The 23448-nt window shown below is 38.9% G+C and overlaps 1 protein-coding gene across 1 annotated transcript; it reads left to right on the top strand.

Moving 5' to 3' along the window:
- The first annotated feature begins 14136 nt into the window (after window positions 1–14136).
- On the top strand, window positions 14137–23266 carry aif1l (allograft inflammatory factor 1-like). Its single transcript, XM_004074533.5, has 6 exons — window positions 14137–14300; window positions 14465–14526; window positions 15492–15558; window positions 19580–19621; window positions 20355–20517; window positions 22984–23266. The coding sequence occupies exons 1-6, from the start codon at window positions 14276–14278 to the stop codon at window positions 23069–23071; spliced, it is 447 nt and encodes a 148-aa protein (XP_004074581.1). The 5' UTR covers window positions 14137–14275; the 3' UTR covers window positions 23072–23266.
- The last annotated feature ends 182 nt before the right edge of the window (window positions 23267–23448 follow it).

Here is a 23448-nt window from a genome sequence, read left to right as displayed (position 1 = left end):
GGACTACAAAATAAGTTATGGGATGTCGACACAACCTAATGTTTGGTGGCCATTTTTTGACAAGTTCTGAGGTGACCATTGCAATAAACTTCCATGGCTGGAACTGAGCATATTGAAATTCACTGGATCTGGACATATAAGGAATGTGGGTGTGGTTGGCAAACAAACTTCGTTGCTAAGGACATCCAAAAATTTACTTTTTCCGATTCGTCTGAAACTGACGTCGATTTGTTCGTCATCCCTAGGCGACCCAAACATAACATGGTTGCTATGGAGATAAAATCAATAGAAAAGCCGCCATTTTGAAAAAAGTGGATTTTCTATCAATTTAGAACATGTAGCTTTTACCAATATGATACTCTCAAACAATGTGTTTTTTTGAGTCAGTTGATGATGCTGATGCTAGCACTTTTAGCCATTTTAGCATCATCTTCAAATTTTCAACAGTACATCCATTTTTTCAACAATTTCAGCTTTCATGCTTAACTCCGTCTACAAATTTTGACCTGTTTTGGTCATTCTACTTTTACAATGTTCACCTTTGACTTTTGGTCCTTTAACTTTTCAAAAGATTCCAGGATTTTCCAGGACAGTTCAGCGATTTTTTCAACAATTTCAGCTTTCATGCTTAACTCCTTATACAATGTTTTTTCATCATATTTCTGCATTCAGCAATACAGCATTCAACCCTGCATTTTCTTCTGGAAATGCAGCTCCTTCTAGTTATTATTTATACTATCTTCCGCCGTTTTTTGACACTTAACTACTTCTACAATTTTTAACCGATTTTTACCATTCAACTTTTAAAATGTTCAGCCTTTTCAGCTTATTATTGCTATGACTTTTGGTACTTCTAATCCTTGTACTTTTTAAGATATTCCAGTTTTTCAGGGAATTTTTGCCCTATTAAAATGCATTGAGAAGTTATGATGCACGAGGCGCCCGGTTCGACACCCGGTTCGGACGCTTCAAAATTTTTTACCATTTTACTTTTAAAATGTTCAACTCTTTCAACTTATTACAGTTATTACTTTTGGTCATTCAAATCATTGAACTTTTTAAGATATTCCAGGATTTTCCAGGATTTTTTTGCTCCATTAAAATACATAGAGAATCCTTGTGCTAAACTTCTTTTACAGGTTTTTACTTACTTTAACCATTGTATAAAACAGTTCAGCTCATTCCTTTCCTTCAAATCTTCAAATTTTCATTAATTCAGCCATTTTTTAATAATTTCATGCCTTGTTTAACTGCTTTTACAATTTTTTTACCTCCAAAATTTTTTTTACCACCACTTTTGGTCCTTCAAATCCTGCGACTTTTCAAAAGTGAAGGCTCATGGGAAAGTGTTGATTCCCAAACCATGAGTTAGGTGGCTGTTACGAGAAGTGACTATCATGTTATTGCACCACATAAGTTAGTGGTTTAATGAAAATATAATGCTGTATTATTCAGCTAGCTAGCTGATGATCAATATATGTCTCCATTATACATGGATGTGTGTGCAAAAACTAATGGCACATGCATAGTTGAGAGAACTGATCTTGAGGCTCAGCATTTGCCAGAATGTCTCCTGCTGCAGGACGTGACTCTACTTTTACTATCAAATCATTGGTGCTTTGGATTATAACATCAAGGTTTGAAGTCATTGTGGGATGGAGACTGTTTGGTAGCCATATTGTGTTTGTCAAATCTGAAGCTTTTCTTTCTTTAAAAGAATATAACTTTAACATACCTTTAGCTAGAGACACCGTTCAAACATTAAAATGATCACAAGGCTTTGGAATATAAAATACGTTCATAAATCATTATGGGATGTCGACACAACCTACTGTTTGGTGGCCATTTCATTACAAAATCTGAAGCAAATATTGCAATAAACTTCATCCATGGCTAGAACCGAACATATTGAAATTCACTGGATCTGGACATATAAGGAATGTGGGCGTGGTTAGCAAACAAACTTTGTTGCTAAGGACGTCCAAAGGTTTACTTTTTCCAATTTGTCTGAAACTAATGTCGATTTGTTCGTCATCCCCAGGCGACCCAAACATAAAATGGTTGCTATGGAGATAAAATTAATAGAAAAGCCGCCATTTTGAAAAAAGTGGATTTTCTGTCAACTTAGAACATGTAGTTTTACCAATATGATACTCTTAAACAATGTGTTTTTTTGAGTCAGTTGATGATGCTGATTTCAGTGCTAGCACTTTTAGCCATATTAGCAACATCTTCACATTTTCAAAAGTTTAGCCATTTTTTCAACAATTTCAGCTTTAATGCTTAACTCCTTCTACAAACTTTGACCTATTTTAGCCATTCTACTATTACAATGTTCAACTTTTTCAGCTTATTCCTGCTAGGACTTTTGTACCTTTACCTTTTCAAGGTTTTTCCAGTACAGTTCAGCCATTTCTTCAGCTAATTCAGCTTTCATTCAGCATTATAGCATTCAACCCTGCATTTTCTTCTGGAAATGCAGCTCCTTCTAGTTTACCCTTACATGTTGTATAAGTGCTCTCTGTGACCTGTCGCCTGCACCATGGCCATGGCAAAAAAAATGCATGAACATTTTCACTCTATAAGCTCACTGAGCGGTCTACAACATCACTATTTGGAGCGGGCTCCCAATAAGATTTTTCACTCAAATCTTGCCATAAGGGCAGTTGTGACTGAGGCATTAGTCAGGAACCAGAAACGATTCCAGACAAAAAAACATCCAAATATCAAAATATAAAATATGATTCAATCTGCTGCCAGTGAACATGTAAATATGGAATAAAGAATGGATTGCATTTAGCTTTAGCTCAAGGATAAAAGAGGTTTATAAAGCTCATTCTTCCATACTGTCTTTTTCAGTGTCAGAAAAATCCACAGACAATTATTTACATCGAATAATATTCTTAAGTCTGTTTTTCAGGTTCACCTTTGAAGTCAGTAAAAATCTGCAATTTGTGCTGACTTCAAAGGCTCGCTCCTCTGTATCACCTCCAGGTTTTCTGACATTTGTACCAAAGACTTCAGGAATCTTCTTCATAGGGTTTGTGCATTCGGATGAGGTAGTTTATGGGCAACACATTTAGCCCAAAGTAATCAACCAATTATTGCCAGGACAGACTTCCACATTTGAATATGGGAAGTGTTTTATATTATGTCTTTTTAAACCAAAAACGATAGCAAAATAGGTCTGTGTAGGTGTGTGTGTTGAATATAAAAACCATAGGAGTAAAATAAAAAGTGTCTTTTATTGCAATGAAGCACCGTAATGACCGCCTCTAAGCCGGGCTTCCACGCTCCCGTTCTGATGCGCCGCTCTTTCCTGCTGCTTGGGCACACAGAGCACAAAAGAAAAGATCCCCACAAGGTGAATAAAAAGGGTAATACCTACTTCAAACACCTCTTCCCTCTAATCCCAACATGCTCTCAACCTTCACACAGCCAAAGTGTACGGCTGACACCTGGATGCTTACGCTACCCACTCAACCAGCCTCCCAGCCATCCTCTACAATCTTTTCTGCTAAGGAGAAAAATGGAGATGGAGGGTGGGGGGGTAGTGTGTTTGTCAGCAAATTTCAACTTTACAGTTCCAGACATCAAGACTTATAAAAATGTTAAAACCTGAATGGTGTAAATTGAAAATAAGGAGGCAGCGTGTGAAAATAAAGAGGACTTCAAGACGATACTTTAATGAAGGATTTGTCTTTATCAAGCTTGTAATTATTTGATTAGTTGTTTTTTTCTAATGTGAGGGAAACACTGTTGTATTTCAGTCTTGATTTAAAAATATGTTTTTATGTTTTATTACACCATGGTTTGGGTGAATACTCATTTTTGATTGGCTCCATGGTGTGGTTTAAAAAGTGATAAACCACATTGATAATGCACATCTAAATAAAGAAGTTCTGGTCCCAAATACCTCATACCACTGCACTTGCCTAAACTCCAGTTGGTATCCATAGCATAACTGAACTGAACTAATGCTTTGCTTGATTTTTCATGACGTTTAGCACAGCAATGTCCTTTGCTGCTGCAGTGCAAGTTGGGTGTATGCTCTGTAGCCGTTACCATGACAACGTGTCGCACCACGTGTCAAAAAGTCTGCTATTTGTGAAAAAGCGATTTAAATCTGAAAAATAGCAGGATTAAAGAACTGAAAATTAATTAAATACTTATTCCTTTCCTAAGGGACCATGGTATAAGTGTGATATCAGAAATTAACTGACGCAATCGTCCTCTGCTTCAGGTCGAACTGTTAAGGATTCTGCATCATCTGTGCAGGCACTATCCCTAACATAACCCACAGCATCCTAATTTTGCTTTGTTTGGCTTTCTGAGCTAATAAAACATAGATCTCTGCTGTTCAATGTAGTTTTCCACCAAAATAGGCCCAGACTACTGCACTATCACGTTGCCACTGTGCGTCAGTGATCATGCTTTCGAAAAAGTCCATCTTTTACCCTGTTTTTCCACAGAACATTTCCCGAAAACACTGCTAATGAGTCTAATGTGTTATTTATGCTTGACAGAATTTTGCATTGAGTTTCCCTGCTGGTTCTTTTCTGTGTAATCTTTTTTTTTATTGGTTGAATTGGACTGAGCTGAATCAAGTGAAGCCTGCAGCTTTTTACATCTTCTTTATTTATGACTTCCTGGACAAGTCGATGTCTTATTTATTATTATTACTTATTTTTTATTTGGAGGCGGCCGTGGTGCAGCGGTAGGGCGGTCGTCCCATGATCGTAAGGTTGCAGGTTCGATTCCCGCCTTGCACGCCCATGAGTCGAAGTGTCCTTGGGCAAGACACTGAACCCCACCTTGCCTCTGGTGGTAGGCGGGCGCCTGTGTTTGGCAGCGGAGCGACCACCAGTGTGTGAATGTGAGTGTGAGTGGGTGAATGGGTCTGTGACTGTAAAGCGCTTTGTCCTTGTAGGAAGAAAGGCGCTATATAAGTATACGCCATTTATTGGGGTTTATTTATAATAGTCACTTCCGGGAAGTCAACACCTTTCCAAGTTTTGTTCACTACAGTATACTAACTTTCTCCATTGTTTTATGTGAGGTTCCAAAGCCGGAAACGTGTCAATAATTATGTTTTTGTGTGTCAAGGGCCCTTCACAATAAGGGCTCATGTGGATGTATGGAAGGCTATCTCTTTAAGGCTATCTCTACTTTTACATTTTTTTTTCCATTTTCTAATCAAGTCACAATTAATCATCTAGAGCACAGGTGTCAACCTCCAGGCCTCAAGGCCCGGTGTCCTGCATGTTTTCTGACCAACCTGCCATTGAAGCTCTGTAGTGGCTAAACACACCTGATCCAGGTAATCAACAGCAGTTGAGGCAGGATTTCTGAAAAACCAGCAGGAGGTCGGACCTCGAGGCCTGCAGTTTGACGCCCCTGAAATTCTAGACCCTCTAATCTAGAGTGAGAAGTCAGAACTCTGTCTCACTCTCTGGTCACCGGCAGGAGACTTCTAGACGTCTAAACTCCCCAGACTTCTAACCACACTACATGTACATTTCCCACTCCAACTCCAGTGCACAGTTCCCGGATGCCGCACACCTGACTCTCATTCACACAATCAAGCACAGCCTCCCTAAACACGGCACTGGGTGAGGCTCAGGGTGATATCAGCACATAGGGGGGTGGAGGGAAATGAAATGGCTGATTTTCTGGCAAAAAGGGCGTTGAAACGGGGTATTGAGATGAACATTCCATTAGTAGAACGGAAATTAGGGCGATTATTAGGAGGCGTATTATGAAAGAATGGCAGACACAATGGAAAAGGGAGAGGAAAGGTCGACATTAATTTAACATTCAAGACAAAGTAGGGTATGAATGTCAGAGTAAACACCAGAGATCACGCCATAATATCGCGGTTGAGGATGGGACACACTGGTTGAAATAACACATTGCATGTGATAGGGAAACACCCAAATGGTTTGTGTAAGTGCGTGAAAGGGGAAGAGTCAGTGGAGCACGTTCTATGTCATTGTGAAATGTATGGGGAGGAAAGACGACAGCTGGAAAGTAGAGTACGGTTGATAGAGGGTGAACAGCTGAGTTTGAAGAAGCTTTTGGGAGGGGAGGAGAATTTACATGGTGTGATTATAGGTTTTCTGAGCAGGACCAGGTTTTTTTTGGTTAGGTAGTCCCCACTCTGACCCATACTCCAACCCAGTGAGTGGCGGTAATCCACCTTCATGTTGGTGCCTCCCGCCTATAAAATCACAAGAAGAAGAAGAAGAAGAAGGCTCAGGGTGAAGTATTGTCTGCCTTCTTCACAGAGCGTTATATCTGGATCTGAACTTCTGTCTCCTGACCCTGTTCTGTATTCAACTCTATTTGCCTGTCACCTGCTGACGCTCGCCTGTATTTTGACCATCCTGTCTCTTCTCTGATGATCTCATGCCTGTTATTGACCCCTGCCTGCCTGACCCTGATTTACCTTTGTGGACTTTAAGCTGAGCTAATAAACCTGCTGCATTTGGAACCAGCCACCTGCTTGTTCTTGTGACAGATATATCAATGTATAAATATTTCTTTTGTTTGTCCTCTTAGTGTCATGTCTTGAATTGTGCGATTAACTTTAGTTCATATTGTTTCAAAGAGTACGAATAAAAAGTGTAAATATTTTATTAAAGCCCCCCCCCCCCCCCCCCCCCCCAACTTGAGTGCACAGGGGTCTCTGTGGGTCTTAATCCAATTTTAAGCTTAAGTGTCACATGTTAAACAGAATCAAGTTTCAGAAAGAAAAGACAATTCAGTTGAGATGTTTTAAACATAGAACCAAAAGATTTGAATCACTTTTCTTTTTCGTAATAGATCATAAATTCAAAATAAAGTTATTTATGATTATTTTGTATCTAATCGGTTTAAATTTGTGTGGTTTTTGAATTTGTTTGATGACTTAAGCGTGACTGTTTCTTTAACCTGATTAAAAAGTCAATTCAGAGTAATGTGTTTACATCTGGTGCAGATTTAGCCTGTGTGTCCCGCCAGGCAGCAGAGGTCGTTAGCTTCAGTGAGAACACGGCCGCCTTGGCTGACTTCAAACACGGCCCCCTCTGTACTTATTCTGGGCACGACTTCAGCGACTCCTCATCTGATACCGCTTTCCCTCAGGTGTCCCTAACGGGAACTAATGTTGCTCATGGGGTCACAGAGGAACACACACCTGCTCCGCCGTGATAAGACTCCAAGTCAGAATCCAACTTTTAAAAAAACTGTTGTTTATTCACAAAATAATGGTTGGAAGGATCACGAGATTGACATCAGTTAATTGGATCGGATACAGAAATATAGACTTTGTTTGGAGCCGCGGTGATTCTCAGAGAGCCGAGGCTCAAAGTAAAACTCAATTACGACTTTGGTCTTCAGCTTGAAGCTTTGGGAAGTGACCAAAACACCAGCAAACACAATAAGATTCTTCCACAGGATGACAAATGCGACTCCTCAACCCACAGCCCCACCTGCTGCTCACTCATAATGGCTCTCATTTATCAAAAAATTCATAAACGTGTGTAGTAAACGTGTTACCACATTGTGATGCGGTAACAATAGCTTTGCATTTATCAAATATTTCATGATGTTTTCATCCCAACTGTGTGTGGGGAACGCAGACATTTCCCATGTGGGAAATCCTGTCACAGAGGCAGGAAAAATTAGTTCTGGGAGGCATGAATGCAGACATTAATAATGATGTTGTACCAGAATAAACAATTATTTCTTTTAGCAGGTGACATAATGGGGTTTTCAGGGCTTGTCTGCTGTTAGCTTTCAAGGTTCAGCTTGAGCAATGCAAGGAATGCGATGTGATATGTGGATGTTGGCGAGCTTAGATATTAAAAATAACGCATTTCTGAGCAAATTTTAAAAAGCAAAAGTAGCTGGATTTTAGTGTTTAATGACTAAAAGTGAATTATTTCATCAAGATAGACCTTTAATAAAACAGAAATAATGATTCTGTGAGCCTAAAAGGTTTTTTTGTTTTGTTATTCAATGGCCATTTTTGGTTTTAGCTTGTGAATGCTTCTCTGCTTTTTTACCCTTAGAGTAATGAAACATGAATAGGCCCAGATTGCCAAAGACGTCCTTGAAGACCGGTTGGAACTAATCATTTGTCACGCACAGGTTCAGCGCGTGAGTAGTCATATTAGATAATTTCTTTCTGCATTTCGTCCTCTCTCTTCCTTTTAAATATGTGGCGGATCGTCCTCTGTACCTCTGACTGGACCTTGGCAGTATTTTCGGACGTTTGTCTTTGCAAAGCTCACCAGCTCTGCGTGAGACTCTCACTCAAGCAGATGTATATTCTCAGCGAACCATTTACTGCCCATCAAAGCTTCATAGTCATAACAAAACAGCTTTTTCTTCTTTTTCTAACTTTGATTTTGAATCCTTAAGTTTACCATGCATCAGCCTTCAACCCAATTTATTATGAATCTATCTGACAAGCGGCTGTGGCAGATAAGAAGATGAAGGTGGTTGTTCTAACTTGTGGACAAACACGTCTTTTTAAAGGGATTTACAGCTAATATGTTCATAAATGCTCTGTAACTGAGACAAACTCCTATCTGAATAAATGCTGCCCTCATGTGGAGTGTTCTGTTTCAAAAATCACTTCACTTGTTTTAAAATCCCTCTATTGATGTATTCTTTTACTTTTTGTTTGTTTTTATTTAATTATTGAGGATTTATTGATGATTTTTTTTATAAGGTAGTGTTTGTAATCTACTCTTATCTTGTGTTCTTTGTTCATTCGGTTGAGCTCAGAAAGCTTAAAAGCAAGCACGGTGAAGGTACGGGTGCCCGTGAGGTGATGCTTGGCGCTCCCCCAAGTGGCCAAGAAATGTAACTGCGGATGGAATGTCTTGAAACTTCATTTTTTTCTGTCTGATCTAAAAATGTTGAAGCAGAACTTTTTCCATGAAAAAAGTTAAGTAGTTTGTGTTGTCACTTGCTAACTTCACTGCTTTAAAATTTATTTTCCCTTCTATTTTTTTTTTTTACTTTCTAGGTAGCTGCTCCGTTTTTGTTTTTGTTTTAACATTTTTCACTATGTACTCTTAAATGAAACATCCTTTTTCTGTGCTAGTTACAGCAATTTGTGTCAGAAACAACAGAAATAATTTCTTCACACATCAACAAGTCAGATTTATATATTTTAAGCAATACTTGTAGAATGAAACATTTAAAATCCTTTCTTTCTTTTAATTTTGATTAACATTGTCATAGATGATAAAAAGTTCATTTTATTTAATTTTTTAATTAAGATTGGATTCCAGGCAACGATGCAATGATGCAGTTCTGATTTTCGCTTTTTCAATAGATTAATAAATATACGGTGACCTTTTTCACTATAGTCTAATTCTTTAGATGTATGACTCCAGTGGATGTGTAACTTAGAGTTCCTAACTGCATTTTTCTTACTTTTGTTATACTTTCTTCTTGAAAAGATCTTCATCTCTTTAGGTTTCCATCGACCATCTTCCTGCATTTCATCTGCCCCTTCAGCTATTCTGATAAATGACTTTATTTAAAGGAAACCCCTTTTTTCCCTTTTCTAGCCTAACAGGATCATATACTTTTTATTCAACCAAAAGTTTCACTATGTCAGGTTGCTCTCACAGATCTAACATTGCAACTTTGCTATGAAAGCAATTTTGTCTCCTGTTTTGTTATATATTTTTTGTGCGTGTATATAATCATAGTGCTCTTTTTCTGTTTTTGACCAAAAGGCTTTGACTCCACGAACACTTTGTGCCAGTTTTTCTATTTTCTCTGTCCAAATGAATTCATAAATCATCAATAAGAAGCGATTAAATGGAACGGATTTTCGCCTCAGCACTCCCAACTCTCTGCCTTTGTGTCCTTTGACTCTCATTTTCTCCCGGAGCTTCCTTACTCTTCAGATGATGAGGCCTTTTTTCACTTCATCTGGCATTAGCCAACCAACAGACACCCTCTGGGGAAGCAATTACCCTCTGACCCTTCACCTTAATCTCATGTAACCTCCTTCTTGGCTTGTGATTTTAGATTAAAATCTGCAAAGACTTCTAAAAAATGCGCTTCCCAGTGCAATGCTTACCCACCCCACACCCCGCTGAAAGCTTTTTCGCTTTTTGTTTCTGTTTGAAAACAAATCAGGTTTAACAGTTCTTTCCGTTCTCTCAGATTCAGTATGAAGGCAGCACATCTGTCTTCTGCTGTTCAATCAAATGAGGAGAGAGAACAACAGAAATAAGGTTTCTCACATATATTTATATTAATTTGACATTTTTTATACGCATTTTGTTAAAGAGCAAAGTTTAAGAGTATATTAAAGTTAAAGCAGGTCTTTATATTGTGAAATCGGCAAATTTATTCCTGTCATTGTGCCTAAAATATCTTAGAGGTTCGTGTCAAACTCCACTTTTCGCATCTAATTGTTTTTTATTTAACCCAATTGATCCCTTGAAAATCCACTCCAATGAGTGTTGAGTGTTTTTAATGTGATTTTGTGGCATTTTTTTGATGATGGAAGACGTATATTGAGAATATTTAAGCTTAAAATTGCTTTTTTTATTCAAATTGTATTCAAATAATTGTGAATCAGCAGCAGACAAAATAAGGTAGTTTGAAAAAGATCTTATTTGTGATGTAGATAACACACTGGGAGGGGCAAAAGCTCCCTGCTCCTTTCTGATGCATTCACTTGTAGTCAATGTACGTTTTGTTTTTCTCATCTGAGCTGGAATCTGGTTCAAGATTGTACGGCTGGATAGCTTCGATAATACTCACCATTTATGTTGTTAATGTTGGGTTGAGGGAGTGAGGGGCTGTAAACTAGCGGGAGAGTATCTAAACGGAGAACTATCAGTTATGGGTGATAGGAAGGGGGGATGAGGTTCCTCAGCCCAAAACTCAGAGGTGATTTTCTCACGAACTCCTGCTAATCTGGAGAAACTATGTCTGAGAAAACGACACAGCTTTGTTTTTTTTTTGACTAATCACAATTAATAAACCAACGGGAATGCTTTAAAAATGGATATAAAATGATCAGAGAGGGTTTACATATTTTACGTGTACCTTTTATCTAAACTCAATCTTCAAAAGCAGAAATTGATTAAACTGATCTAATTTGGTTAAGAACGTCATTATCCAGTTCAGACCGGTCCAATAAGGCCAGATTGTCCTAATTGTAAAGCAGTGGCCTCAACAGATCATACTAAAGGGTTTTCATTGTAATCTCCATAGAACAGAAAATACAGCCATATAAATGCAAACAAGACAGAAACCTTTGTCACTGCAAAGAACAACAACAATAAAAAGCTTTGAATTCCCTGTGTTCCTCAGAAAGGTTGATTTCATGTTTGGCCAGTTTTGGCTGAATTCTCCACTGACCCAATTTGACAATATTTACTTTCATCAGATGAGCAGAGTGGTTTGTACCGGTAAACTTCTTCTGGAAATGTTGGTTCATGCTTCTTTTCTTCACTCCACTGCCACCAATCTCATTAGAAAAATAAAAAATGTGTAATGTCTGCTCTCGTTAGAAACCTTTGGTTGGGTTTATTCATGGTGGTGTCAGTTGTGTCTGCTCTGAGTCACTGCCCTGCAGGACTTTTTGGAGTCTGCAGCTCAGAAAGGCGCCCTGAGCGCCACAGAGCATGTCATCAGTTTTTATTAAAGATGACTATTCTTTGCTTCCACAGTCTTCTTGCACTGAAAAAACTACAGAACTAAGCACCGTCTGCTTTGATTCAACAGCAGATCTGATTCTCAGAGTTTCTTTCACTGCAGCGAGGCTGAGGACAACAGAAACAGCAGGGATTTATCTATGACAAAGGCATCATTATGAGGCTGAAGGCTAGTTGGACAAAAACTCATGACAGCTGAGCTAAAAGTCACATAAGAATAACTGTATCATCCGCTTTGCTGCTCTTTCAACCTTTTACAACACTCACCGTCGAGTGTGAGTGTACTCGAACCCCTTATGGGGTACGAGTACAAAAGAGGTTTCATTCAACTGCCTCGGATGCTTGACCTTTGCTGAAAGGTTCTGAAAACGGAGGCTTTTTCCTCTGAATGTTGTTGCAGGAAAATTGTCTGAAAAGTTTTACAAAGTTTAGAGACCACAAGCAAAGAAAAAAAATAATGAAATATTACAGCAAGTTGATGTACATTTTTCTGAAATAGTGATGTTTCACTAGCAGAACACAAACGAACATGTGATTTTAGTTCAGAATCAGCTGAAGATCTGAGAAGAGTCCTTTTTTTGGTGTCAAACTTTATGCAAATATAATAAAGATTCATTTGAGTCATGTATTTCTAAATATTAAAAACTTTAAAAAAAACAGGGTTTGATTTCACACTCTTGGAGGGCAAGTTATTACAACATAAAAGTGTTTTGCTGTCTGTTTGATTTAGCAGCATTGTGCGGATCTAAAGTCCATCATTTATTTAAGCACAATGATCTAACACAGAGGTAATGGACATAAAAAGGAGCACACGTCGGCTCCCAGGGTGGTCTCCCTGGTTAATGCGCAGCACTCCAGTCAAATTACAGTTACAGAGGCAGATGACTGTCATGAATATACATGCAAAAAATGTAATAACCCCATAACAGTATGTCAAGCGGGGTAACGTATGCTTATGTGAAACACTTAAGTTTGTCGCTTATCTTAGTTTTGTTTTTGCTTTTAAAGAATGCAGAACTAATAACTGACAGTTTAAATGTGGGATCAAAGGAAAATATCTTAACTGAATGTCTACAATGGTATTTTGATCACTTCTGCTGTTTCCATCCATTGTCTTAAAATTGTGGGTACATTTCTAAAACATAATCAGGTTTCCTAAAAAATAAAAATGGCTATGGTGATATACATTAAATGATGCTTCTTTGTTTTTATCACATGTTGTTGTTGTTTTTACTTTTTTTTTTACAATAATAATAAAAAAAAAAAAAAAATCATTTAAGATTTACTGACTTTTCCAGACCAGGTCAAAAGTTGGCCCAATTTCTTTGAATTTTTTTTTTTTTTTTTTTTTTTGGAACACAAAGATAAATAGAAAAAGAAATCACACATGTTCTCATGTTAGACATTAGGTCTCACCTATTTCTTCTAACAGTAATCCTTTCCTCAAAAAAAGCAGTTATGTTTTGATTATCCGTTTTTAAAGAAAATTCTGAAATGAGTTTCCATGCATTAATACGAGTTTAGGCATGCATGCAGTTCATGTGTCAACAAATGTACAAAACGAAATCAGAGCAGTAAAACTGAAACTCCAACTAAAAACTATTGAGCAATACAAAGAGAATATGTCTGAAAAGAGTACTTTGGGAGCTACAAAAGCCTAATTCACTTTAAGGAAGACTTATTTTTTTGGGTTTTTTTAGTAGAAAAATATCAAACTTTTCAGTTTCCAAAATGCAAATTAATTCTAGTTTTGTTTTAACAAGATAACTTTAAACAATTAAACGTGAAGATTTTACTTAAAATAAAATCAAAATGTGCAAATAATTATTTGATTATAATTACTTCAAATTTTTCCGATTAAATTGGATTTTTGTTTTGATTAAAAGACCAATTTTTGTGTGGTTGAAATATGTCAGTCAGTGTCGTGACTGAATTCACTTAGTTCCTTAATGAGCCACTTGGTGGCGAGCGCGAGCACTAAATGGCCCAATTGACTTCAAGTGAGTCACTCAAGATTACGGATTATGGACAGAAAAGCGGAACTTGAAAGTTGGGACCTTCAAAACAATAGCATGGTTTCATCAATTCAAAATGATTTTGTTTTATGCTGAAATTTTTATCATTTCTGATGTGAACGAAAACAGAGAATAAACAAAAATATATTACACTAATTGCGGATGTATATTGACTTAAATTTTGACGTTCATTTGTTTTGTCCAGCACCTACTCAAAAATGTGCATATCAATTGGAAAAAGTAACTCCCTTCTGGAGCTGGTGCTTTGCTGCTACTACTATTACTACTATTAATACTGCCGCTGCTACTGATATAATAATAATAATAATAATAATAATAATAATAATAATAATAATAATAATAATAATCGTCATTGTGTTTTTAGATTTATTTTGAAAGGTTAAACCGGATGTCGCTTGGTGATTGCGTGTGTTTTGTCGACTGGCCCATTTTTCAATCTTTAAATAGGGAGTAATTCCTCGGTGGACAGTCTCTGTCGCTCTCAGTCCTGCAAATTGTATCGTTTGTTTCTTTTATTTTTATTTTTTCCTGGAACAAATTCCACAGTTAAATCACAGGATGCCTTCGCACGCAAATCTTCAAGGTACATGATTATTTAAATTTAAAAAACGACGTTTTATTGCCCCCATCCTCTCATTTTTAGGGGGTTAGCCAAAACTGTAAATTGGAGCATTTCTGTTTCTGGACACAGTCCAGAATGTCCTGCTATTCGTTTAAAATAATGTGTTCTTTCCTTCTTTGTTTTAGGCGGAAAAGCTTTTGGCTTGCTGAAGGAGCAACAAAGGCAAAAGCTGGAAGAAATAAATAAGGTAAGGAGGAGGGTTGGTGCTGTCGGCCGTCCCTAACGGCTGCCTAGCTGCACTTGACTTGGCATTGAACGCGGAGCTGAGGCTTCCAGGCTGAATGTCTCCCGCGTTTCTGCCCAGATAGAAGCCTTGGTCGTGGTCCTTCATTCTTATCGATTATTTTCGGTGTGAAGACACTTGTTGGGTGTCCGGACCGGCTGCCACAGGGTCGCATTTGCTTCTGATCTGATTAAATCGATCTTCAGCAGCAGCAGCTCAGTAGTCGTGTTTGGAGCGGGTACCCGGCCCCCTTGTTCAGCCTCAGAACAGGTGTTTGAATGGGCTCTTTGTTTAATATGGCGCCTTGTGACGTGAAAGATCAGTTACTTTTGATGTGATCTCGGATTTCCCCCCATTGTGATGAAGAGGCTGCCTCTCCACTCTTCATCTCTGGAGCTCGTGGGATTTATTGACACTCCACAAATCCCGTTAGTGTCAACAATGACAATTTACCTAACTGTGGGTATTAAATCAACTTTTTTTTGTTTAAACAAATGTGTCTCATATTATTTTAGCCGTATAGGTTATTTGGATGCTCACCTTTCTTTTTTTGACCACCTAAACTGACCTGTTTTCAGCTGAGCGACGTATGACAAGAACATAAAAACAGATACAATTCCCTTTTAAAATATTGTAATCCGCTGTGTTTTGGGGATCCATCAGTTTAAAAAAAACACTTAAAATTGCATTATTAAATGCCTGATTGCTCTCTTTGACACTGAAGATCATTCCCCACATGCCATTATGACACTGGTTCCTTCTGGCTCCTCAATGCCTCTGTGAGGGGATCTAGTCTGTCAGGTGATCTAGTCTGTCAGGTGATCTAGTCTAGTTCATGAACATCATTGAACTGATTTTGAGTGTTTCATTAAAACTTAAGAAGTGTCTGGAAAACCCAGATTAACCCTTCTTCCTCTTCCTCGTCTAAGGAATATATGGAAGACCAGAAGTACAGGGATGAAGATGACCTGCCAGAGAAACTAGAGGGCTTCAAAAGTGAGTAGACACCGAGTCTTTCCCCTAAACTCTGACCTACACACAACGCTGAAGTTGGCGTCCTATTCACAGTTTCCAATGCGCGAGGGCATAAAGGAACATTCCACTGCATTTTTCACACTAAGACCACCTAGGACCGGGTCCAGGACCTGGACTGCTCAAACTTGAATCAAATTATGATTTAGATTTTAAAGAATACATTAAACTCGGTTTTTGACTTGTGAAACCTTTATCTGATTTGTGGAAATGTGAAATGGGATCCTTTTATCACATTTTTACGCACAGAGTCCACCTCAGACCAGGTCCTGTTTGCGAACCGCTGGACCTGGACTGTTCAAACCAGGATTAAATTATGCATTAGACAGCCTCTGATTTGTGAAACCTTCATCTTATATGTGAAATGGGATCATTGTATCAAAGGTTTCCCAACTCAGAGGCTGTGTTTAATGTATTCTTTACTATCTAATGCATAATTGAATCCTGGTTTGAGCAGTCCAGGTCCAGCGCTTTTTCAACAGGACCTGGTCTTAGGTGGTGTCGGTGCGTAAAATGCGATAGAATCATCCTACGCCAAACCATGCAAGAGTGCCTGCACACCCACATCCACTCTTGCATATTGAGTGTTGTTGAAATGTCAGACGCCCTGCTGGGAATTTCTGGAGGACTTACCTGAGGGGGAAGTAGGAAGAATGTACATGGGGCGTTTCAGGATTCAGAACTTTGCTGAGAATTCATGACGTTTTTCTGAAGGAGGAAGAAATTGCAGTTTCCTCAACTTTTTCGTTAGAACTGCATGATTCACAAAACGGTTTGCCAGAACAGTCAGGTTTTTCCTCCTTTTTCGTTTTTTTGTCATCTTGGGTGACATACGGCTGTGTTGGCCTTGAACTAGGGAATATTCCGAAATGTCCTACTTCAACTGGCTAGAGGAAATGGAGCAGCATACATAAACAGAAGGGGGGCTCGACACTTGGGTCCCGGGAGTTTTCCTGTTTTCTGTCTTTTTTCATACTGTCCCAGTAACCCAGAGGTCAGCATCCCCACCACACTGCTCTCAGCTACGATTCAGTTCAGGTCAATGCAGCTTCACAGGCAAATTTAACTTGGAGGATCGGCCACACTCTGCTGATTCTTGGTAGCAAAACTGGATACATTCAGGGCCATGTTCATGTTTTTCCTTCATACTTTTGTCCTCTCTGGTGTTATAGGATGTGACTATTTCAAGGTGCAGATGCGCATTGGCACAGACCATGTGCAAACATTATTTTGAGGATTTTTTCTTTTCCACAGATGGAAGTTTTTGGAATGAACTTTCAAAAGAGGATGAGTTGTTTGGTTGCTTTTTTTTAGGACACAAGTTTCTGCAGAGCAGTAAGTCATCAGAAATTGTTGTGGGCAGGACAGTTGCCCTGGGATGATTTCCCATCTGTCCTCTGTTTACACTGTCCTGCTAGCTTACAGCCCCTCAAAACCCCATCCTAACAAAAGGGAGCAATATTGGAACTATCCAGCCAGCCTATAGTTTCCAGCCAGATGACGAGGAAAACAAAGGTGGACATGGATCTATTTGTCTGCAAGTGGAGACATTTGAATTGGGAGGAGCAGGGAGCCTGTGGTAACAACTACAACCTTTATTAAAAGCAAGTACATGTTAAAAAATCCAAAAGCACAATTTTCATTAGAGTGGCTCTTCAGCAAACTATGGTCTGCCTCCAAACATGGTCTTGGTTCTCTTTCATGTGAACCAAGTAGGAAGTAATAAAAAAAAAACATCTCACAGGAATGCCAAGAAGTGTGAATCACAGAGAGGTAGTGGAAAAAATGAAGATGTTATTTTACTTTTGGCAGTCAAATGACTGGTTGTACGAACAGGTTTTTTATCTTAGTAACGATAACAAATAATGTTTTTCTTCCTGGTCAGAACTTGTTTCGGGGAAGACCCCAAATGAACAACTGATGATGTTTGCTCTCTAAAGTGCAGTGTGAAAGCAAACCACACCCCCAAAAAAGGGGGGTTTTGTGAGCATTCCCTACCTAATCTGGGGAAAACTAGATCCTCATAGTCATGCTAAAAGCAAGGAAACGGTAGATGGGTCTAAACTATTTGTCTAAACATTACAGTAAAAAATATGGTTCTAGTTTTGATGTTTTGGGACTGAAGCGTGTGATATCAGTGGAATTATTGGATCATTTTGTTGGAAAATTATGAAACTTAGTCCCAAAATCTTTTAGAAAATTAGATTTTCAGTTTTTATTGTTTACATTTCAAACATTCATGTCAAGTTTAAAGATACAGTTTATTTGTGCATTTTAAAATTTTATTTTTTAGACCAGTTAACTTCTTTTTTTTTTTCCATAAATGTGTTTGAAATAGAAACGGCTTTGTTAATCTGAGGGAAAGACACGTTTTTGTGCTGAGGAACCAGAAGTGATGCATTTGTCCACTTTTGCCTCCCAGCTTTTATGTTTCTGTTTGAGATTAGTATTCAAGATGTTTTGGAAAGAACTATATCTACGGTCCAGTGGGTGGGGGGGTTCATATCTTTTCAGGGCATGGGAACATATTTTTGGTCCGTTGGCTATATCGGTGCAGGAAATGATTGGCGTCCAGATCCAGTGTTCTCTGATCCACATTGTTTTTCTGTGGCGAGCCTCTTCAGAACAACAAACGACCTGAACCATCACACGCCTCATTTTGATCATCGCAGAAAACGGCTGGTCGTTTTGCAGAACTCGTCTTGAAGTGGGCCGTGAGGAAGAGTTTGTGGAGCGGGCTGGTTTTTTTTGTGTGCGACCGCAGATGATCAACAGACTTTCAAACAGGCTTGGTCTTGTCCCGTCCCACTCCCCCTGGGTTCAGAGTTAACACAGGACCCCCCCTCTCCCTGGAAGGCACACAGAGCCGCCATTGTGGGACAGAAATAGCCACGCACTCCGAATAAAGGGGGTCTTCTAGCGATCAAACAATACAGCGAGCTTTAAGGAGAAACGCTAAAATGTTCAATTTGCTCTGACATCAAACAACAAAAATGTAAGGACTCGTGTTTGGTGGTAAACCATCAAATTCTGTGTTTATATAAAAAAGATAAGTCATCTGAACCATTTTCATTTGAAACTAAACAACAATATTTACATTTATTTCTATTGTATTATTTTCTGATTTCCTGTATGTAGATTTACTGTTAAATTAGTTTACAATAAACGTTATTTCTTCTATTTTTTTCAAGCAAAACTAACCGCTTTTTTATGTTTGTTCAGTTTAAATCAGCAACTCTGTGAAAACAGTTTTAAGTATCAAAGAAATGTATTTTCAAAAATGGCAATTTTTAATCTATTTTTAATGATATATGGAATCTCATTGAATGCAATTGTGAACTTTTAAATTGAGTCACTTCAGAAGTTTGGAAGTAATAACTTGCCCCAATTAAAACTATTGATTGTAGCTGTGAAGAAAACGTTTAGGAGCATAATTTCCATACATGTTTGCATCTAAATTAGAATTTATTTATTTATTTCTGCGTCTAGACAGATAAATGTAAAACTCATCTTTTTCTAAACTTCCTTTTAGCTCAGAAACATTATGGATTCTGTCTTGACATGAAAAGGTTTCCAAAAATGTTCAGATCAGAGACATTTTTAGTTTTTCCCTTTCAGCTAAGATTGCAATTTTATCATCCACGTGTTTCTAATCACAGAGTTTTGAAGTCTGAAGAAAGTTGTGGCGAGCCAAGCGGCGAGCTTCCTCCTAAAGCTCATTGTTCTCCATCCTGTGGAACCTAAACACAGCTCCTCCAACCTTTGAAATCCTTGTAGTTTCTGTGTTCCTCCTGGCATATCAGCTCTGCTCAGCAGCTGTTTGCCACACAAACCCACCTGTCATTATCAGCTGCCGCTGGGAGGCAGCTGGACAGTGCAGGGGCTGTTCTGCTGACACTTGAGATGCCGGCCGGCCGTGGGCGTCTGCGGCTAGAGGAGGAATGCGTCGCCTCAGGTGCTAATATTCCGTTTGTTTGCTTTGCAGACAAATATGCTGAGTTCGACCTGAACGACGAGGGAGAGATCGGTGAGTATCCAGGAAGATTACAGCCTCAGCTGCCCCCTCCGAAAACAACCAAGTGCTGCGTTGACAGGAGGGAGCTGTAATTAACAATGACTGTCATTTTCACGTGTCATGAAAAAGCAAGAGCATTGTGGGAACTCGTTTGCTCTGACCAGAAGTGAAGTGAACAGTTATACCTGGCCAAATAGAGACAAAAACTGGTAAATAATCTACTTACAACTCATTTTATAAGGAGGTTTGGTTTGTTTCCTAATGAATCCGAAGTTTTCCAGCTGCCTGGTCAGATCTGCTGTTGACACTTTCAAAATAAAAGCACAACGGAAGTCAGTCTCTGTTCCACCTCCACTCTCCTCATGTCGGCTTACACAAAATTATCCAAAGGGAACTGTGCCCCATTGTTGTCAATAATCCTTGGATAAAATAAAAAGTCAATCAGAATATCACTGATTGTTAAATAGAAAGATTCCCTTTAGATCAATCAGATTGTGGCTCGATTCGCACAAAAATCTGTGTTTTTTTTAGTCTTTCTTTAAAAAGTGACATAATTTTATGTCACCTTGTATCAAAATGTTTATAATTCTTAAACGGTTAAGTTCAGTAGAAATTTTTCCTTTACTTTTGTTAAAGTCAGTATTTAGAATTGATTGAGAGAACACTTAGATTTGATTCAACTGATGCAAAACAAAAAAGATTCTCTAACGGCGTGCTTTTCCCGCTGGATGACCCTTTCTTCCAGAACTGATGGGTCTGAAGCGGATGATGGAGAAACTGGGCGCTCCCAAAACCCACTTGGAGTTGAAGAAAATGATCATGGAGGTGACGGGCGGCAGCAGCAACACCATTAACTACAGAGACTTTGTCAAAATGATGTTGGGCAAACGCTCCGCCGTGCTCAAACTGTAAGTAAATCTCCTTTTTACAAGAATTCTCCTCTTTTTTTTTTGTGTGCAGACTGCTGCAACCTTATTTTTGAATGGCTACTGTCAGTCAACCACTCCATCCATCTATGCCTGAACCCCCCATACTGCTACATTAGCAAAATCCGGTGTCATTGATGATGAAATCCATTAAAACCTGCCAACAAATCTAAATTGCATTGTAAAAAGTCTATTTCTGTGCTCCAAAATGCTGTGTTTCAGCATTGTCCAGTCAATAAAAGCTGGATATCCATGCCTGTTTTTAAATGGGTTAGCGCGGCCGCTTTAAGCCGTTTAAAACAGCCTGCTGCCGGGTCAGCCTGCAGAAGCCACAGCCCGCTCGGGTGCTGCATGGCAACTCCCATAGATTAAGCAGGCTGGACCCCTCCAGCAGACAAATCCCATAATCCCCAAAATGCTAAACAGAGTTAATGCATAACTTTTCCTCATTTGCCTTCAGATGTATTTTTGAAAAGTCCGTTCCGTAATCCGGCAAACTTCTAACAGTTATTTTCATCTGTAATACAAATAACTTCACAAAAGCAACTGCAGTTCTTTTCTTAGCCAGAGAGAAATCATATCAGCAATCAAATCAAGGAGGCATCTTCTAAGGTTCAAGTGTACTATCGCATGTTTACAATCCATTTTTATAGCTTTTTATTGAACCTCCAAGCCCGCTGTTATCATCGGTCATTGGGATAACTTTGCTGTTAGATCATTTTTGTTCATTTCTGGAAGGAAGCCGGAAGAAGTCATGGGTACAAAACTGTTATTTAAAAATTTTCCCCTGGAAACATAATTTGTTTATTTAAGAAAGGCGAAACCATCATTCCAGCTTGATTTTTCTTTTTTTTTTTGTTTTTTTTTTGGTCTCCTTTTTATTATTTGGAAGCGTCTGAAACTGGAGCTTGATTCATTTTGCACGCTGGCTTTCCCCCTGCGCACACGCATCATAGTGTGGATTTCTGGCAACCCCAATGGACCCAGCACGCCCGCATGACCACAGCCAGCAAACGGGTTTACCTCTTCTCCCAAGGAGAAGCTCTGCACACAGTTGTCAAAGTGAAAGCGGAAGCAAAAGTGGTTCCGAAGCTTTGGCAGCTCAGAGACGCAGGGAGCCGGTTTCCTTGTTTGGATCATTGGTGTTATTGGCTTAGCGGAGCTTTGTGGAGTATTCCAAAAGAGGAAATTAAAGACAGGCATTTGCTCTGAATAGCTCCAGTCGCTTCATTCAGTCTGCTGTGTGCAGCATAAACCAATAAACCTCTGTCCTCTGGTTCCTCTTCATTCTTCGCTCGGACTCTTCATCCTCTGTCTGAGGCTGTGGATCTCACTGATCTTGTTATTCTACAACCTTCTGTTACACTGGAAGACATTTATATTCTTTTCATTGGAAGAATGGATTCAGTTCTGTCAAACAGTTATATTTTAAAGGCCCACTTTTGTGGTGTTTTTAACATGTTCTTGATGACGGAGGAAATTATGTAAGCAAAATGGAATCTTAAGATCGCACTTCCGAGTATTTCTTTAGTCGAGTTGTTCAGGAGCAGACAAAGAAGTTTAGTTTGACAAAGAGCTTATTTATGATGTACAAAATACACGGAGGAGGCCACAAGCCCCCTGACCTGAGCACGCAGCAAGAGGGAGGGGAAGAGGGGCGGGGTTCCCCACAGTCCCACCCGCAAGTCAGAGGCGAACTACAGCTGCGACTCGAGAGTGCGACCACTTTGGTCGGAGAAAAGAAATGAATGTGTTTCATGTAGATGCAAAGCCAGAACCGCTTTCCTCCACGTCAGAATCAGCTGAGGAGGACGGAGTGAATGGTTGAAGATTTACACAAAAACATCAGGAAGAGCAACAATTAAAAAGGGAAAAGAGAGAGTAAATCAAATCAAAACAAAATTCCTGAAACTAAAACTATTCCAAAAAAAAGAAAAAAATAACAAAATGAAATGTTTCAGAAATCAAAATGAAAAAAATTAGCAATGAAACAAAATGTTTACTCTTTATTTAGAATTCATTTTTTTTGTTTGAGTTGCATACAAACATGTCATCACAGAAAGTAGCTTTTTCTTCTTTTTTTGCACAAAAGTTTTGCTTTTTGCTGTCACATACAAAAATAACAACCAGCACATGTGCACATTATCAAAAACAAAGAATATATATAACGATGTTTTATTAGATAAATAAATGTGTGTTTGTCTCTGTAGAAAAGTGGACAACCACAGTAGATTTTTAGCCTCAAATTTGATGGGGATGATGTCACCACCTCTGGTTTTCTTTAAACACAAACTTCACACTGAAACAGCTGCAAAGTTCATATTCTTCACCAGCCAAGTGCTACAAATGTCTAAATATATTCATGATTTCTGTTCTAGTGTACCAAATCCCAAATTTCTGTAGCTATGAGCTTTCTTTTAACAATGTTTTGGTGTCTACTTTTTCCAGAGTTTTGATTTTTGAAGACAAAGCCAACAGCACCCCCTGCAAGCCAGAAGGGCCCCCTCCAAAGCGGGACATTGCCAGCTTGCCTTAGGTGTGTGGATGAGGCTGGAGACTGCACCCCACAGGGACCAGCCATGCTCGCATGGGACGACTTCTGACGTGTGTGTGTGGGAGCAGAGATCAAGGGGGGGGGGGGGGGGGGGGGGGGGGGGGGGGGGTTGGTTGTGACAATGTGATGTATGGAAGGGATCTGTCATTTGGGAGTCTGAGTCCACAACTCCCTAAATACTGTTTTGACTGTGAAAATTGTTCATGTTTTTGCTTTTAAATCAACTTTTGCAGTGATGGTTGTTCATGTAATCTGGTAAATAACCTTTTTTTTGTTGTTGTCACAAGCGGGTTGTGTTTAAAGGGATAACTACATTCTACCTGTGGCTTTTCTGTATTGTGATAGTATTGCGGGTAAAC

Source organism: Oryzias latipes, chromosome 12, assembly GCF_053564925.1.
Source record: "Oryzias latipes strain Hd-rR chromosome 12, Olatipes_Hd-rR_3.1".
NCBI classification, from domain to species: Eukaryota; Metazoa; Chordata; class Actinopteri; order Beloniformes; family Adrianichthyidae; genus Oryzias; species Oryzias latipes.
The sequence above is the reverse complement of the archived record's forward strand: the minus strand, read 5'-3'. Positions and strand labels throughout refer to the sequence as shown.

Coding starts and splice junctions, on each gene's coding strand:
- aif1l (XM_004074533.5), top strand. CDS start 14,276: ATGCCTTCGCACGCAAATCTTCAAG. Junction 14,301..14,464: donor TTCGCACGCAAATCTTCAAG/GTACATGATTAT, acceptor TCTTTGTTTTAG/GCGGAAAAGCTTTTGGCTTG. Junction 20,518..22,983: donor CGCTCCGCCGTGCTCAAACT/GTAAGTAAATCT, acceptor TACTTTTTCCAG/AGTTTTGATTTTTGAAGACA.